Here is a 16,730-nt window from a genome sequence, read left to right on the forward strand (position 1 = left end):
TCTTTTGCCCTACCCAGGTAGGTGGGGAGTTTCTTGCCTTTTGGGAAGTCTGAGGTCTTCGGCCAGGGTTCAGTGGGTGTTCTGTAGGAGTTGTTCCACATGTAGATATAGTTTTGATGTATTTGTGGGGAGGAAGGTGATCTCCACGTCTTACTCTTCAGCCACGTTGAAGGGTGCACGACCTTTGTTTGATTTTTAATAGCTAGCTCCTTTAATTCATTTGAAATTTCTGATTGTGAGCTAAGAATGTAAATAGATTTTATCAATAGCTTAGCTATCTCTAAGCACCATGTTTGAACAATCCTTTCCTTCCACATCATTTGTGATGCCTCTTTTGTTAATACTGTAAGTTTTACTGATCTTTGCTATCGTTTCCTTCATTTCTTTTTCGTTTATTTCTGATCTGATCTTTATGATTCTTTACTTCTGCTAACTTTGGGTTTTTTTTTTTTGTTCTTCTTTCCCTAATTGCATTAGATGTAAGGTTAGTGTGTTTATTTGAGATGTTTCCTGTTTCTTTCTCTCTTTATTTTTGGCTGCTTTGGGTCTTCGTTGCTGTGTGCAGGCTTTTTCTTGTGTGGCAAGCTGGGGCAACTCTTCGTTGTGGTACACGGGCTTCTCATTGCAGTGGCTTCTCTGGTTGTGAAGCGTGGCCTCTAGGCGCGCGGGATTCAGTAGTTGTAGATTGCAGGCTCTAGAGCGCAAGCTTAGTAGTTGTGGCGCACAGGCTTAGTTGCTCTGCAGCATGTGGGGTCTTCCCGAACCAGGGCTCAAACCCATGTCCCCTGGATTGGCAGGCAGATTCTTAACCACTGCGCCACCAGGGAAGTCCCATTTCTTGTTTCTTGAGGTAGGACTGTATTGCTATAAACTTCCCTCTTAGAACTGCTTTTGCTGCATCCCACAGGTTTTGGGTCATTGTGTTTTCATTGTCATTTATTTCTAGGTATTTTTTGATGTCCTCTTTGATTTCTTCAGTGATCTCTTCATTATTTAGTAGTATATTATTTAGCCTCCCATGTGTTTGTATCTTTTACAGATTTTTTTCCTGTAATTGATATCTAGTCTCAGCGTTGTGGTTGGAAATGATACTTGATAGGATTTTAATTTTCTTAAATTTACCAAGGCTTGATTTGTGACCCAAGATATGATCTATCCTGGAGAATGCTCCATGAGCACTTGAGATTTAATCCGCTGCTCCTGAGGCTGCTGGGAGAGATTTCCCTTTCTCTTCTTTGTTCGCACAGCTCCTGGGGTTCAGCTTTGGATTTGGCCCCACCTCTGCCTGTAGGTCACCTGAGGGCGTCTGTTCTTCACTCAGGATGGGGTTAAAGGAGCAGCTGATTAGGGGGCTCTGGCTTGCTCTGGCTGGGGGAGAGGGAGGGGTATGGAATGTGGGGCGAGTCTGCAGCGGCAGAGGCCGGCGTGACATTGCAACAGCCTGAGGCGTGCCGTGTGTTCTCCCAGGGAAGTTGTCCCTGGATCACGGGACCATGGCAGTGGCGGGCTGCACAGGCTCCCGGGAGGGGAGGTGTGGATAGTGACCTGTGCTTGCACACAGGATTCTTGGTGGCTGTAGCAGCAGCCCAGCGTTTCATGCCTGTCTCTGATGTCTATGCTGATAGCCGCGACTCGTGCCCATCTCTGGAGCTCATTTAGGCAGTGCTCTGAATCCCCTCTCTTCACACACCCCGAAACAATGGTCTCTTGCCTCTTAGGCAGTTCCAGACTTTTTCCCAGACTCCCCGCTGGCAAGCTGTGGCACACTAGCCCCCTTCAGGCTGTGTTCATGCAGCCAACCCCAGTCCTCTCCCTGGGATCTGAACTCCAAAGCTTGAGCCTCAGCTCCCAGCCCCTGCCCACCCTGGCAGGTGAGCGGACAAGCCTCTCAGGCTGGTGAGAGTCGGCACCGATCCTCTGTGTGGGAATCTCTCCGCTTTGCCCTCTGCACCCCTATTGATGCGCTCTCCTCTGTGGCTCCGAAGCTCCCCCCATGCCCACCCCCCGTCTCCACCAGTGAAGGGGCTTCATAGTGTGTGGAAACTTTTCCTCCTTCACAGCTCCCTCCCCGAGGTGCAGGTCCCGTTCCCTGTTCTTTTGTCTCCATTTTTCCTTTTTTCTTTTGCCCTACCCAGGTAGGTGGGGAGTTTCTTGCCTTTTGGGAAGTCTGAGGTCTTCTGCCAGCGTTCAGTGGGTGTTCTGTAGGAGAAGTTCCACATGTAGATGTATTTCTGATGTATCTGTGTTTGATGTATTTGTGGGGAGGAAGGTGATCTCCACGTCTTACTCTTCAGCCACGTTGAAGGGTGCACGACCTTTGTTTGAATTTTAATAGCTAGCTCCTTTAATTCATTTGAAATTTCTGATTGTGAGCTAAGAATGTAAATAGATTTTATCAATAGCTTAGCTATCTCTAAGCACCATGTTTGAACAATCCTTTCCTTCCACATCATTTGTGATGCCTCTTTTGTTAATACTGTATTAAATGTAGTTTCTGTTTCTAGCTAGCCTCCGTCCTCACCCCCCTACTATTTTTGCAATTCCCTGAATGAGCCAGGTGGCTAATTTCCGGCCTTTGCTGCATACTTGGCTCCCTCTGCCAGACCATCCTAAAACAATCTCTGGTCAACTCACTCTTTCACATCCCCAACAACTATGTCAAATCTTCTCAACTCAGACCTCCAGCTTCCCCTGACACCCATTCTCTCCTTCACCCTCAGCCAATATCCTTGCCTCTAACTTGTACAAAGAAAGGAGTGCAATTCATCACACCAAACATAAACCTTCTGCTATCTCCCTTTCCCTACAATGACATCTTTCATCATCCAGGGTAATTCCTGCTCCTGTGCTGATCCCAGCCTCTCTGGCCTGAAGTGTCTAGAGCCCTTCTTTCTCATGTATTCACTCCTTCAGCTGCATCCTCCTCTCTGAGGTTCCCACCCTTCACCTCAGTGGCTCTTTCTCTCACTGCCCCTCCAACTAAAATCCCATTTTTCTCTTCCCCTCAGATTAATTCTTGCAGCTCCTTCTTTCTTTCCATTTCCTCTCTTCCTATTTATATAACTTCCCATAAAGACAACTTCCATGTGATTAAAGCCAATGAGTAGTTTTAGTTCCTCCCTCTTTTGACACCGGCAGTTTTCAGCACAGGTGACCACTTTCTCTGTGAAATACTCATACCTGACTTCCAAAACCTCCCACTCCCCTGGTTCTCCTCCTTCCTTCCTACACTCCTGACTGTCCTTTAGTTGTCTCCTCTGCAGGCTCATCTTCAAGGCTTGGTTCTAGGCCCTCTCCTCTTCTTACCTTAGAGTTTCTCCCCAGAGATCCTGTCCTCATCCAGGGCTTCTTAATCCACTTGGGCTTCTTTCCAGCTTCTTCTCAAAATGTGATCTTGTCACCTCCCTGCAATAAACTTTTTGATGGCACTTTAGGATAAAGACATAAAGTAAAAAAGCCTTACCATGGCCTGCAAGGCCTCTTTGTCTTAGGCTTTGTCACCACCCAAATCTCCTGTCCCCCTCTGCCTACACCAGCTGCACCAGCTTCCTTTCTGCCCCTGGTGCTTTACCTGTTCCCATCACAGGGTCTCTGAAGACTGAGGCTACTCCCCATGCCCGCAATGCTCCTAACTCCTAGGTCTAAATGTCACTTTCTCAGGGAAAGTTCCCTGTCCTTCATGAATAGATGAGGCTTCCTGTCCCCCTGACAGGCTCTCTTATCACCATGGACTGTTCCTATGTGCCACTTGTCACAGCTGCAGCTGTTCATGTGTGGTTTCTGTCTCACCCTCCATGAGGGCAGAGATGGTTTACTGCCATGTTCCAATGAATTGCTTCCCTACCTTTCACCTGGCTGGCACTGCTGACTCTAGGAGGCATTCCTGGGCAGGTGACTTTCATGTGTGCTCTTCCACAGCACCCTGCTCTTGACCCTACTGTGGCACTTATACTCCTGTAAGTTCTTCATTCATTCAACCAGTTTTTTGGTTTTTGTTTGTTTGGCTCATTCTGTGTGTCAGGCATTATGCTAGACACTAGCTTTTCTGCTAAAATGTTTCTTCATACCTTTGAATCACAGACCCACCAGAGAACACGGTGTGAGCCACACTCCCTCTCTTTCCCAAAAAAGGACCCATACTCACATTTTGCAAAAGACTTTAGCAGGATTCATGAGCACCCTGCAGTCTAACTATGAACAACCTGCACCAGATTGCAAGCACCTGGAAAGCAGGGTCTGCATGCTCTTCTACTTTATCCCCTGTACCCAGCAAAGAACATGGTCCACAGAAACAAAATCAGTATCTGTCAACTGAAACTCGATGACAAACCAAGTTCACTACAACTTAATGTAGTGGGTAAAGCTGTGGGCTACCTGGGCTTAATTCCTGGTCATTAGTTGTGCTGTGACTTGAGGAAGTCATTTCACCTCTCTGTGCCTCAGTTTAAGCACCAGGAAAATGGCATCACTAGGTGTTCGTGAAGATTACATCCTGGGTGATAGTGAAGGTTAAATTAATTAATACCATAAATCACAAAGCATTCAGAAACTCATTAAACCATCACAGCAACTCATTTTAAAGATGAGTTAACAGATGCACGTAAAGTAGCCCAAGGTTGGTCAGCTAATAAAGGGCAGACCTTGGATTCAAACCCAACAGCTTAGCTGAGTCCTGCTCTTAGCCCCGTGCTCTGCACATAGCAATGATCCAGGTAAATGTTTTCTAAATCACAACGTGGTTTATTTTGATACTTCATGTTTCTTAAGCGTTTTGAGGAGTGAAACCCACTTCTGTAATATGCACAATTTTGATAACACGGTCCCCTCGACGAACACCAGTAATTCAGTTAACTTCTACTTTTATAACATGTACGACCTGCTGACAGTTTCAAATTAACCCAATGTTTGTAAGAAAGGAAAAACGAGGGCCCAAGGCACAGGATACTGGGGAGCGATCGAAAGCCGCACATCCATCATGTGGGGCCTGCGCTTATCCAGAGAAACTTCCGACCTGCGGCGCCCCAGCGTACACCAGCGCCCGAGCCAGCCAGGCGGAGCTGAGCAGCTGGCGGCAAGTCTGGCTTCACGGTGGGCAGCTCCCGACTCCAGCCTCTCGGCCGCTGTGCAGCCGGGGACGATCACCCCCAGGGGCGCAGGACCGGGGCGACTCACCTGTCGGCGTCCACTCTGCACACTCTGCACAAAGCGCGAGTTCCGGGTCTCTAGCTCCGTCCTCCCCCACTCCCCAGGCCGAGGCTCCCCGCGGCCTGGCGTCCTCCCGAGGCCTGGAAACAGGGGCCGGGGTCCCAAGCCGCCAGCCAATTCCCCTCAGCAGCTCCTGCGCCGCTTCGCGGAACCCACAGACACGCCCTAGAGCCCCCAACGCAGCCAATCAGGGCGCGGGACGCAGGCTACGTGACCCCCCTGACGCAGCGCGGCTGGGTGGGGCCGGACGGAGCGGAGGGGACCTGCGGAGTGGGGTCAGCGTGCGAGTCAGCTGTCCGGGGAACAGCGCCTCTGGCCTGCAACTATTGCCTCCGGCATTTTCTCACCCTTTCCCTCCCAGTATTTTAGAGAACTTGGAGTTTCAGTCCTTTTGTCCCTTGGGGAGTGTCACTAGCCCGGGAGAAAAAAAGGATAGAAATAAACTCAAACCGCTGTATCTTTAAGCTATATCTTAAAGCTATAGCCATTCAGAATTCCCAAAATTAGTCGATAGGTAAAGAACTAAGTTACAAAAGAAACGTAGTTTAAAAAATCCTGAAACTTCTCTGGTACATATCTAGCTTTCCTGCCCCCCCCCCCCCAACCAATCCAGCAGTCAGCTACAGTGTCTGATGCGTCTTTAACAGCCTCCCTCCTGCCGCTTTCACCCAAATACTCACCTTTTCTGATAAACTGCTATCCTGCCCCTCCCCCCCCCCCACCAATCCAGCAGTCAGCTACAGTGTCTGATGCGTCTTTAACAGCCTCCCTCCTGCCGCTTTCACCCAAATACTCACCTTTTCTGATAAACTGCTAGGTGCTTTACATTCTAATTATCACCTGTGATGCCAACCTCATAGACTAACAAATTTCTCCTTAAAGCCAGGCTCAATGTCTGTCCCATTTATTCTCATATTTATCCATACACATATTTATGGCATGCCTGTTAAGTGTCAAGCATGTGAAGCTGCAATGACAAAACAGTGGTGCACAAGACAAGGGGGAATAAAGTACATTCCCTATCCTGATGAGGTTTACATTCTAGTGGAAGACAAAGACATTAACAACCAATGACATGATTAATCGCAACTAGAGTTGAATGTTTCCAAGGACCGGGTGCCCTGACTGGCCTAGCTGTCCTATGCTGGGTGTGGAGTTGGGGGTCAGGAAAGCTGTGATTTTCCCAGCCTGTAGGCCTCTCACTTTGCATATTTCATAGTATACTGTGCACAGTTCTAACACCTTAACACGCAGCACTGTAATTCTTCAAGATGGCCCTCTCTCCTTGTGGAGTGAACTCCTTGTGGATACTGATGAATTAACTTTCCCATGAACAGTGCTTGGCATATGGTAGGGACTCAGGAAATGCTAACCAAATCTTTGAGTCTAGCCTTATTACCCAGTTTGTGCTCAATGGCTTTGTTGAGAGGGACTGACAAGTTGCACTTTAATTCCACAGAGTAGCAGCAAGAATCCTGGCTCCTTGTCTCTAGGTCAACTTTGACCTCCAGGATATTCTAGAATTAACTGGGTGGCTAATGTATGTGAGGTAGGCGAGTGTCCAGTAACCCTTCTCCCTCTGAGTTACCCGTATACAAAAACACCATTATTCATGGCTTTATCACACTCTTTTTCCTGAAATACAAGGATTTGGGGTCCAGACTAACCAAAGTGTGCCACCTGCATCTAGGAAAAGGGAATTAAAGTAGGATACCGCAAAGAGAAGGACGTTAAGGAATGTAAACTAGGGCCTTAGAACTGCATGCAGCAGTCACTGGTCAGGAGGAAGGGAGCAGAGATGTGCATTAAGGTGCTAGCAGCTTGTATCAGGGCTCCACATAATTGTATGAGGAATGACAATACATATAACCCTGTGCATTGTAATCACACTTGAAATTGACCACCTTAGCTATGCCAGTTGTCTTAAATAAATGCTACCCAAAGTTTTTTCCATCCTAAATGTTTAAAGAGTTCATTTCTAGAACCATACAATCAGAAAAACACTTGGATGGAGAAACGGGGGTTCAAAGAACCTAGTATTAGGCATACTACCTACAAGAAAATTACAAACATATGTTTGAAGTTGTGGGAAGATCCTGAAGTTTCTAGTACGTAAGAGATGGTTAAAAGTAATATTGCTATCAGTCTTTTATATCCCAAATTTACTGTTTTAAGTGAATGTGAAAAACTTAAAAATGTAGTTCCCTCAATTCAGTTTTTCCAAGTTGCTCAGCACAGTTTTTGGTAATAAGAGTTCAAGAAGTATCTGCTGAATGAACAAAATGTCTTAAAATCCCTCAACCACCTGTAGGGTTTTTAGAACACTAACCCTTCCAGTTAGGGGGACAACACTGTATTCAAACATAGTGCATTTGCTCAATTGGAGCACATTGATACCTCTCTTTCCCTTTTGGTGATTTTTTGTTTTAGTCACAATTTAGACCAAACTGAAAAAAGCTTTCCCCACCCCACCCCGCAAACATATTAAAATCCTTCTACATTTAAAAATAAAATATCAGGGCTTCCCTGGTGGCGCAGTGGTTGAGAGTCCGCCTGCCGATGCAGGGGACACGGGTTCGTGCCCGGGTCCGGGAAGATCCCACATGCTGTGGAGCGGCTGGGCCCGTGAGCCATGGCCGCTGAGCCTGCGCGTCTGGAGCCTGTACTCCGCAACGGGAGAGGCCACAACAGTGAGAGGCCCGCGTATTGAAAAAAAAAAAAAAATATATATATATATATATATATAAAAGTAAAATATCAGTGCCTATGTTGAAATAGTGTTCTTTTACTAAAATACGGATTTATTCATATTAAAACTGCATCTTTTATTCCCCAAATGGTGATGGTAAATTCCAAGTCAATGAATTTCTCAATTCTGTATAGTACAATCAGGTCCAAAGAGCAGGATGTAAAGTACAGGTGTGAAAAACAAAATATTACTCCTTATTAACAATGATAAAAGAAGATGAGGCAGTTCTTTCTTTCTCAGTAATGAATTTATTGATCAGTATTAATTCATTATCCAGGATACTTTTTAAAATGTGTATCATCTAAAAATAAAAATGATTGTTTCTGGATTTCTGACTCAAATTTATCTTCAGTTACCTTTAAATACAATTACCACACTGAACATCTTATCACTAATAAAGATGGGAAAACAAAAGCCAATGGTTATAATTCCAAATGGTAAGAACTGGCCTACTGGAGAACAGTGAAGGGATAATAATAATGATAACAATAATGGCAGCTAACCAGAGCTGCAGCAGGCAGTTATGCAGACTATGCACTGCACATTCCAGGGAGCTACACAGAACGGCAATCCTGTAGCTAATATTTACTGAGCATCCTACCACATGCCAGGCACTGTTATGAGCATTTCATATGTAGTATGAAGCAGATACTACTCTCATCCTCACTTTTTATAGAAGAGAAAAAAGAAGGCACAAAAGGTTAATAATTGCCCAAGATCTCAAAGCTAATGAGTGACAGAGCCAGGCATTTGACCCCAGGGCCCACACTCTTAACTGCTACCTCATACTGACTAACTCAGAGTTATAAGCCCAATTACTTGAAAAAAATCTCTTTGGTTTTAAATCTTTCATATAGATAACTTTATTTTTAAAAGTACGACGTATTTGGAAGATAGTATTCTTACTTGGAATAATTTTGAAAAGTATTTTACTAAATATATATTAGCTGTTTCTTCATTCAGAATGGTGACATGTAGTTTACAGAATCTGTCTTTAATTTGTGATCACATCTCACATACCAATGCTCTCCCCCTTACCTAAAACAAACAAAAAATTTTTAAAAAAGAAAAGAAAAAAAAAAAGCAGCCACCAAGTACACAGGATTCCATATATGCATATACTTTAATAACAAAGTCACTTTAGCTGTAACTGAACAAAGAAAGGGAGACAAGAAGAACTTAACACATGATATCATGATATCCACAACTTTGGGTCAAAACAGGCATACATGAAGCTTGAAAATATATATTGTCTATGTTAATGGAGGCTCTAACTACCAATTTTGATTACACATGTTTTCTGAAACATTATAGTCAAAGAGTTCAAAGTTAGACCAAATGATGATGTCAAGAAAAATTGTCTTAAAATTTTAACAAAGTCTTTTAAGAAGGTCTAAAATCCTATATTCTCACATTGACTCTCAAAACTTTGATTTTTATATCAGAATATCAGTTTGCCATTTTAATTTTTCCCATACATGAAAGATTATCAAAAATATATTGATGAGTCTATACTAATTGTGACTATTTATATTTACATTAAGCAAATTCTTTTACCAAGTTCTTTATATACAAATTATCATTTGTCCTATGTCAAATTCATTAAAAAATTAAAAACTACAGAAATGGTATTAGAAATAATGAATTTCAATATGTAACTGTTTTCCATTAATGAAGAACATTTTAAAATAATTTAACTGAAAAAGTACTGAACTGCCCACCAATTTCTGCTGCAACGGTATTCCTTCTGAATGTTTTCTGTGATTTAAGGAAAAAAAAAACAACTGGGTAAAGCTTGATTGCAAGGAATGACAAAAATCTGATGACTGTTTACTGATCTGCAAGAAATTTACAGACTAATTATATTGGTATTAAAAAATAGCAATGATTTTAAAAATGTAAACAGTTCAAGATAACTGAAGAAACAGAAGTCTTTAAAAACTGGCAAATGCACTATATGAATACTTTTCATATAAATTTAAATCACAAAATAGTATCCCATAACCAGTTGAACTGAATACAGGTATGGCTTTCTGACACTTCCAAAAAGGGCCAACATTTAAAAAAAACTTAAACTATTCCCAAACTGGAAATAATTTAGATTTTAGAAGTATCACAATAGATAAAAGAAATTTATAAACACAAGAGAAGATTTGGGGAAAATTTCATAAAGGGATTATATTAATACCACTAAAATTAAAAAGTCACTTTAATTGTTTTAGACTCCTGGTCACACAGGAAGGAAATGAAAAGGATGGCTTTTTCTGAGGAAAAACCTGAGCATGACATAATAAGCTTTTCAAATTTGAAGATCATCAGTTCAGACGACCATAAAACTGAGTACAGCACTTTGTCCAGTACAGATACATTTCTCTTGTCCAAGAATTAAATGATTTTGTAACAATCACTGAAAAATTTATGCCTCAGATTCTCTGGTTTGAAAATAGAGATTAGCTCCATTTTGGAAATTATATTAATTTATGTTGATTATACACTCTGCTAAAGCAAGAAATAAAGCTCTAAAATATTTACCTAATTAGTGCTCTGTCTCTGGACTTTAGGACCGATACTCTGTGTGTCCTCTTCCTGACTAGGACGTTTCCCACTGCTGAGACCAGTGCACGTGGAGCTTCTTCCTACACATTTTTTAAAAATGTATGTTTAAGATAAGAAAGGTGAGAAGAAGAGTATGCTCGAATGTTACATTCTTACCTTGCTTTAATAGGTGAGTTTGCTGACTATCTCCATGAGCATAATGTAAAATACCACTCCCTGGAGTGCAACCTGTTAGTATGTTAAACATAGTAAAATTACTTAAACTAATTTCAAGCTGTATGTATTAAGATCACAAATCTAATTTTTAGTATTTGTATTGTGCGTTTTAGGATTAATCCACAACCCTTCATATGAACCAAAAATCATACCCAAATCAGGAAAACTTAACTTGTCCTTAAATTTAGGATCATAGAAATGTTGACTGTTCAAGGGCAAAATCACTGATAATCATTTTCTAAAAAACACTTCTTTACTGGATGACAATTAGACACTTGATCATGAAGTCAAAACATAGGGCATCAGTGAGATATACATCCTTCCTTCACCTCCTCCTCCCTCAGCACCTACCTAAAACATATGTCCTTGGAGATACAGTAAGGGAATAAGGGCCTGCCAGATGAGAGTTAAACAATGGAGCAGTTACCTAGCCTGTGCAATTGTATCAACTCTCCTAAAAAGAAAAAATGTTATAGGAGAATGGGTTAGCACAGAAAAGTAGATTCTAGAGAAAACATTATGGAAAAATATGAGGATCCTACCCTTAGGAGTGGTTGCATGATGGCCCGAACAAGACAATCTACTTATTTTTAGTGTAACTTCATACTTATCACATATCTCTGGATAAAGAATTCAGCTTTTCTGGTACTCAAAATTGGGAAAGTGAATGCCCTGATCTCGGATGAGGACTTCTGGAAAGGAATATTTCCACCATAAGCTAATAAACTAATGTTCCCTGTTGATATTTTAATTCATATGATTTTAAAATTTCTAGTCTGTCATTCACAGAATGGTCACCACTAATTATAGCAAACGTTCAGGCTTTAGACTTGTAAGGCTGAAGGTCAGACTCTGGACTGTGGCAAATTCACCGCTGAATGGTACTGCTACTGGTCTTACCATCAGGGCTTCCCATAATAGTGATACTTGTAATCATGCATCTTTGCACAACTCTACTGAAAACTTCACAAAATAATGTGAAGGTACTTAATTCCACTGAATTGTACATTTATTTTTATTTATTTATTTTTTTTGCGATATGCAGGCCTCTCACTGCCGTGGCCTCTCCCGCCGGAGCACAGGGTCCGGACGGGCAGGCCCAGCGTCCATGGCCCACGGGCCCAGCCGCTCCGCGGCACGTGGGATCCTTCTGGACCGGGGCACGAACCCGTGTCCCCCGCATTGGCAGGCGGACCCTCCACCACTGCGCCACCAGGGAAGTCCCATGAATTGCACATTTAAAATTGTTAAAATGCTAAATTTTATGTTGCGCATATTTTACAATTAAAAAAACTTCAACAAATACATTTTTCAATTATCGTACTTATTTTTATTGTTATTTTCTATTTTTCTGAATTTTCTAAACTGTCTATAGTGAGTAGTTTTTTAAAGCAGTTTTGAGGAATAATTTATATACCATAAAATTCAACTGTTTTAAGGGTACAATTCAATAATTTTTAGTTAATTTACAGAGTTGTGTAATCACCAGCATAATACAGTTTTAGAACATTTTCATCACCTCCGAAAGATCCCTCATGTCCATTTGCTTTCATTCTCCATTCCTACCTATAAGCCTAAGGTAGGCACTAATCTTTCTCTTTTAAAAACATGACTTTTCTCACTAGTTCATATAAGTGGAATCATGCAGCATGTGGTCTTTTGTGTCTGGCTTCTTTAACTTAACATAATATTTTTGAGATTTATCCATGTTGTAGCATATATCAGCATTTTGTTCCTTTTTATGAATTAATATTCCATTGTATGGATATACTCCATTTTGACTATCATGAATAAACAGTCACATATAAGTTTCTGTGTAGACATATATTTTCACTTCTTTTGGATAGATACTTAGGAATGGAATTTCTGGGTTGTATGTTAAATTTATGTTTAGCTTTTAAGAAACTGCCAAACTGCTTCCCAAAATGGCTTCACTGTTTTACACCCTACCTCTCAGCAATGTATGAGCGTTCCAGTTTCTTCACATCCTCCACATACTTGTTACTGTCCGTCTTTTTTATTTCAACCACTCTAGTTGTTATAGGGTGACCAACTCATCCCAGTTTGGGACTCTTCAAGTATTAGCACGGAAAGTCCTGTGTCCCAAGAAACTCCTCAATGCCAGGCAATCAGTGATAACTGGTCACCCTAAGTGGGTGTGAAGTCCTATCTCTTAGTAGTTTTAATTTGCATTTCCCCAATGACTAATAATGCTGAGCAGGTATTTTATAATAGAAAAAATTTTAGTAGTCTGCTTTATTATAACAACAAAAATACCTCAAGACATCTATGTATGTTAGTTTATTCCTTTCCTGAGCACAAAAAAGTCTACAAAAATGAGAGGACGAAAATGCAGTTTCTCTTGCAGAGATTAAGAATTTTTGCACAGTCATTAAAAAACTTAAATCATAAAGAATCTTGCCCTCTGAAATGCCTTTAAGACACTGTAAATAAAAGCCTGCGAATAGGGTAAGTATGGGGCATTAAGGGATACGCTTCCGAAGTGTAAGTCCTTTCTAGCATTTTTTTTTTTTTTTTGTGGTATGCGGGCCTCCCTCTGTTGTGGCCTCTCCCGTTGCGGAGCACAGGCTCCGGACGCGCAGGCTCAGCGGCCATGGCTCACGGGCCCAGCCGCTCCGCGGCATGTGGGATCCTCCCAGACCGGGGCGCGAACCTGGTTCCCCTGCATCGGCAGGCGGACGCGAAACCACTGCGCCACCAGGGAAGCCCCTTTCTAGCATTTTTTAAAATTTTTTTATTTATTTTTTGGCTGCGTTGGGTCTTCATTGCTGTGCACAGGCTTTCTCTAGTTGCGGTGAGCAGGGGTAACTCTTCGTTGCAGTGCGTGGGCTTCTCGTTGCAGTGGCTTCTCTTGTTGTGGAGCGCTGGCTCTAGGTGTGCCCGTTTCTGTAGTTGCAGCACACAGGCTCAGTAGTTGGAGCATGCAGGCTCTAGGGCATGCAGGCTTCAGCAGTTGTGGCATGAGGGCTTGGCTGCTCTGTAGTATGTGGGATTTTCCTGGACCAGGGATCGAACCCATGTCCCCTGCATTGGCAGACAGATTCTGAACCACTGCACCACCAGGGAAGTCCCCATGTAAGTCCTTTCAAATGGAACAGAAACCTGAGGGAAGAAATTCTTAACAGCACAGTATCCTAAGGATCTTGCCATAATCACTCCCATTTTCAGGTCTACAATGCTCTCTCCTTCATCTGCCTACTTAAATGCTACCCCCCCCATCACCTTCTTTTTTTTATTTTTTATTTTTTATTTATTTATTTTTGGCTGCGTTGGGTCTTTGTTGCTGTGTGTGGGCTTTCTCTAGCTTTGGCGAGTGGGGGCTACTCTTCGTTGTGGTCCATGGGCTTCTCATTGCAGTGGCTTCTCTTGTTGCGGAGCACGGGCTCTAGGCACGCGGGCTTCTGTAGTTGTGGCACACGGGCTTAGTAGTTGTGGCTCGTGGGCTCCAGAGCACAGGCTCAGTAGTTGTGGCGCACCAGCTTAGTTGTTTCGCAGCGTGTGGGATCCTCCCTGACCAGGGCTTGAACCCGCGTTCCCTGAATTGGCAGGCGGATTCCTAACCACTGCGCCACCAGGGAAGTCCCCCACCATCTTCTAAGAAAAGTTTCCTAGTTCCTTCAACTCCCTTTTTTCCTATTGCATGAGGAGGCAGTGTCTTAGAATTTATCACTTTTTTCATTTTTTTCCCCCTTCCACACCCCCATTTAGACTCTAAGCTCTATGTAGCTTTTATGTCTTCTATGTCTTTTGAAAGCCTCAAAGCACCTAGCTACAAAGTGTGTTATAGGCAAATATTTACATGATTAGACTACTTTCAAGATTTATTAATCCTATCACAAAACCTCATGTTTATAAATTTGTGAAGCAAAATTATTCCAATTTAACTTGCTAACATGATTAGTTTTGCAGATAAATACAGATTTGACTGGACTAAGAAACAGTATGTACCATCATTATCCATTAGCTAGGTAACTGGAGTCTGTTGCTTTCCACCCTCTGCCACCTGCCTGTTATCTTAGTGCTTCACAGAACTTCTGTCCCTCAAACTCATGCGTGGGCAAAAGAGGCAGTCAGTGAACTGCATAAGAAATCTGATAGAACTTTTGAAATGCTACCTTGTTAAAGTTTACTTCAAATTGTAGGAGACTCTGAGAAAGAACATTTTTGAAGTACACTGCCATCATAAGCAATAATTTGAATGCAGGTGAAATACATTCCAGTAATAAAATATTTTGCCTTATGAACACTACATTTGGCAGTACATTTGCAGGGGAGACCCAGTGATACAGGAAAGAGTATGAACTTTAGGACTAGTTAGACTTGGATCTGAATCTTAGCTCAACTACTTACTAACTGTGGGATCTTGGTTAAGTTACCTAACTCTTCTAGGCTAATTTTCGCAAACATAAAATGAGAAGCCTACCACCACCTCTCAAGGTTATTGTGAGTATGTGGCCAAACTCCCCTCATACTTAGGCACAAAGTAGGCAGTCAAGATATGAGTGCTTTCGTTCCTTTCTCCTTAAGCTAATTGTTGATGCTCTCAAAAGTATGCAAAATATTTCTGAATTCAGAAATGTTCAATTTGTTAAAGGTGTTATTCTTTTTTTTAAACATCTTTATTGGAGTATAACTGTTTTACAATAGTGTGTTAGTTTCTCCTTTACAACAAAATGAATCAGTTATACATATACATATGTTCCCATATCTCTTCCCTCTTGCGTCACCCTCCCTATCCCACCCCTCTCGGTGGTCACAAAGCACAGAGGTGATCTCCCTGTGCTATGCGGCAGCTTCCCACTAGCTATCTAATTTACATTTGGTAGTGCATATATGTCCCTGCCACTCTCTCACTTCACCACAGCTTACCCTTCCCCCTCCCGAGTCCTGTCAATTTTGAGCTACATGAGATAGTTTGGATAGGCTAGTTGTTGGGGACCCTCTCCTAGGTTCATACATTTATGTGCTTCTGGAATTGTTTTACTTTCTCTAGAGAGGAGCCTTCCAATCTGGCTGAAGGATGTTTCTGGCTGCCTTTGTTGTGGGAGCTGAGTTGGGGGGACTGGGGGGTCTCTGCTTCCAGTATTCTGTAAATATAGACTCGATTTCCCTCAGCTGGGCCTGGCACCCCCTGTCAAAGCCCTTGGCTTAACCTTTCCAGAGAATAAACCTCCAGACTTCTGCAGTTTAGTAGATTCTGCATGTGCCTGGTAGCATGAGTGACTTCTCAGAGTTCCCACCTTGGTCTTCCTTGTTTCAACCCACCAACTCTCACTCCCATGTCCAGACACCTGGTACTGCCCATACTGAGACCTTTGAGAATTGTGTGGGGTCAATCAGGTTGGTTCTTGCTTTCCCCCTGCAGACTTGAGATTCCGTTTTCTCAGGTCTGATCCTAGTTCCACTGCACCATCTACTTTTTAGCTTCCAAAACTTTGTTGCTGTTTTCTCTATTGTTATGGACTTACATCCTTTAAAAAAAAAAAAAAAACAACCTTTCCTGTCTGTAAGTGGGATTTGGGGAGAGAACAAAATTAGGTACATGTATTCAGTCTGCCATCCTACCCCAGAGGTCTGGTGCTAATATTTTTAAATGACAAATTGACTATATTTAAAAATTTTTTTAATTAGAGAATTTTATTTACTTTTATCCCCCCTCTAAAAATTAGTATTTTTTTCAGGTATAAAAGAATATTAGTATATCTTTTTGAGAAAGATCATTGTCTCTCTTGCTCTGGCAAACTTTAAAGTCCTGTACTCAGGACTGTAATCACTGTGTGGATTATATCTATGGTTTGGGGGACCACTTGTGAAAACCTGAAAGATGCTTTCTTTTTTGTTTTTTCTGTAATTCAGTTTATTTTCCTGGGTAGGGATGGGAAAGGTGGTGAGGACTCTTAGGGGAAGGGTGGGTCCTCCTTCTCATCATGGGTGAAGAGGGTCGTTTGTAGCTTCTCAAGTCCACAGGCATAAAAGTCCCACA

The 16,730-nt window shown here is 42.3% G+C and overlaps 2 protein-coding genes across 10 annotated transcripts in view; both read right to left on the reverse strand.

Moving 5' to 3' along the window:
• MTERF2 (mitochondrial transcription termination factor 2) overlaps positions 1–5,309 on the reverse strand; it is a 15,203-nt gene extending 9,894 nt beyond the window's left edge. The window contains exons 1-3 of one of the 5 annotated variants that reach the window (XM_055085283.1): positions 5,173–5,252; positions 4,145–4,492; positions 3,307–3,405 (exon numbers count right to left, since the gene is read on the reverse strand). The gene's annotated coding sequence lies outside the window, so the exon portion shown is untranslated. Of the gene's footprint in view, positions 1–3,306; positions 3,429–4,144; positions 4,493–5,172 lie in introns of all 5 variants that reach the window. The other 4 variants (XM_028490552.2, XM_024127487.3, XM_028490551.2 and 1 more) reach the window with 4 other exon arrangements.
• A 3,519-nt stretch (positions 5,310–8,828) lies between these two features.
• CRY1 (cryptochrome circadian regulator 1) overlaps positions 8,829–16,730 on the reverse strand; it is a 93,918-nt gene continuing 86,016 nt past the window's right edge. The window contains exons 11-13 of one of the 5 annotated variants that reach the window (XM_055085286.1): positions 10,667–10,738; positions 10,487–10,586; positions 8,829–9,712 (exon numbers count right to left, since the gene is read on the reverse strand). In XM_055085286.1, coding sequence (XP_054941261.1) covers positions 9,586–9,712; positions 10,487–10,586; positions 10,667–10,738 — 299 coding nt within the window. In that variant the 3' untranslated portion in view covers positions 8,829–9,585. Of the gene's footprint in view, positions 9,793–10,486; positions 10,591–10,666; positions 10,739–16,730 lie in introns of all 5 variants that reach the window. The other 4 variants (XM_024127404.3, XM_028490549.2, XM_024127403.3 and 1 more) reach the window with 4 other exon arrangements.

This window comes from Physeter macrocephalus, chromosome 6, assembly GCF_002837175.3.
Source record: "Physeter macrocephalus isolate SW-GA chromosome 6, ASM283717v5, whole genome shotgun sequence".
NCBI lineage: Eukaryota > Metazoa > Chordata > Mammalia > Artiodactyla > Physeteridae > Physeter > Physeter macrocephalus.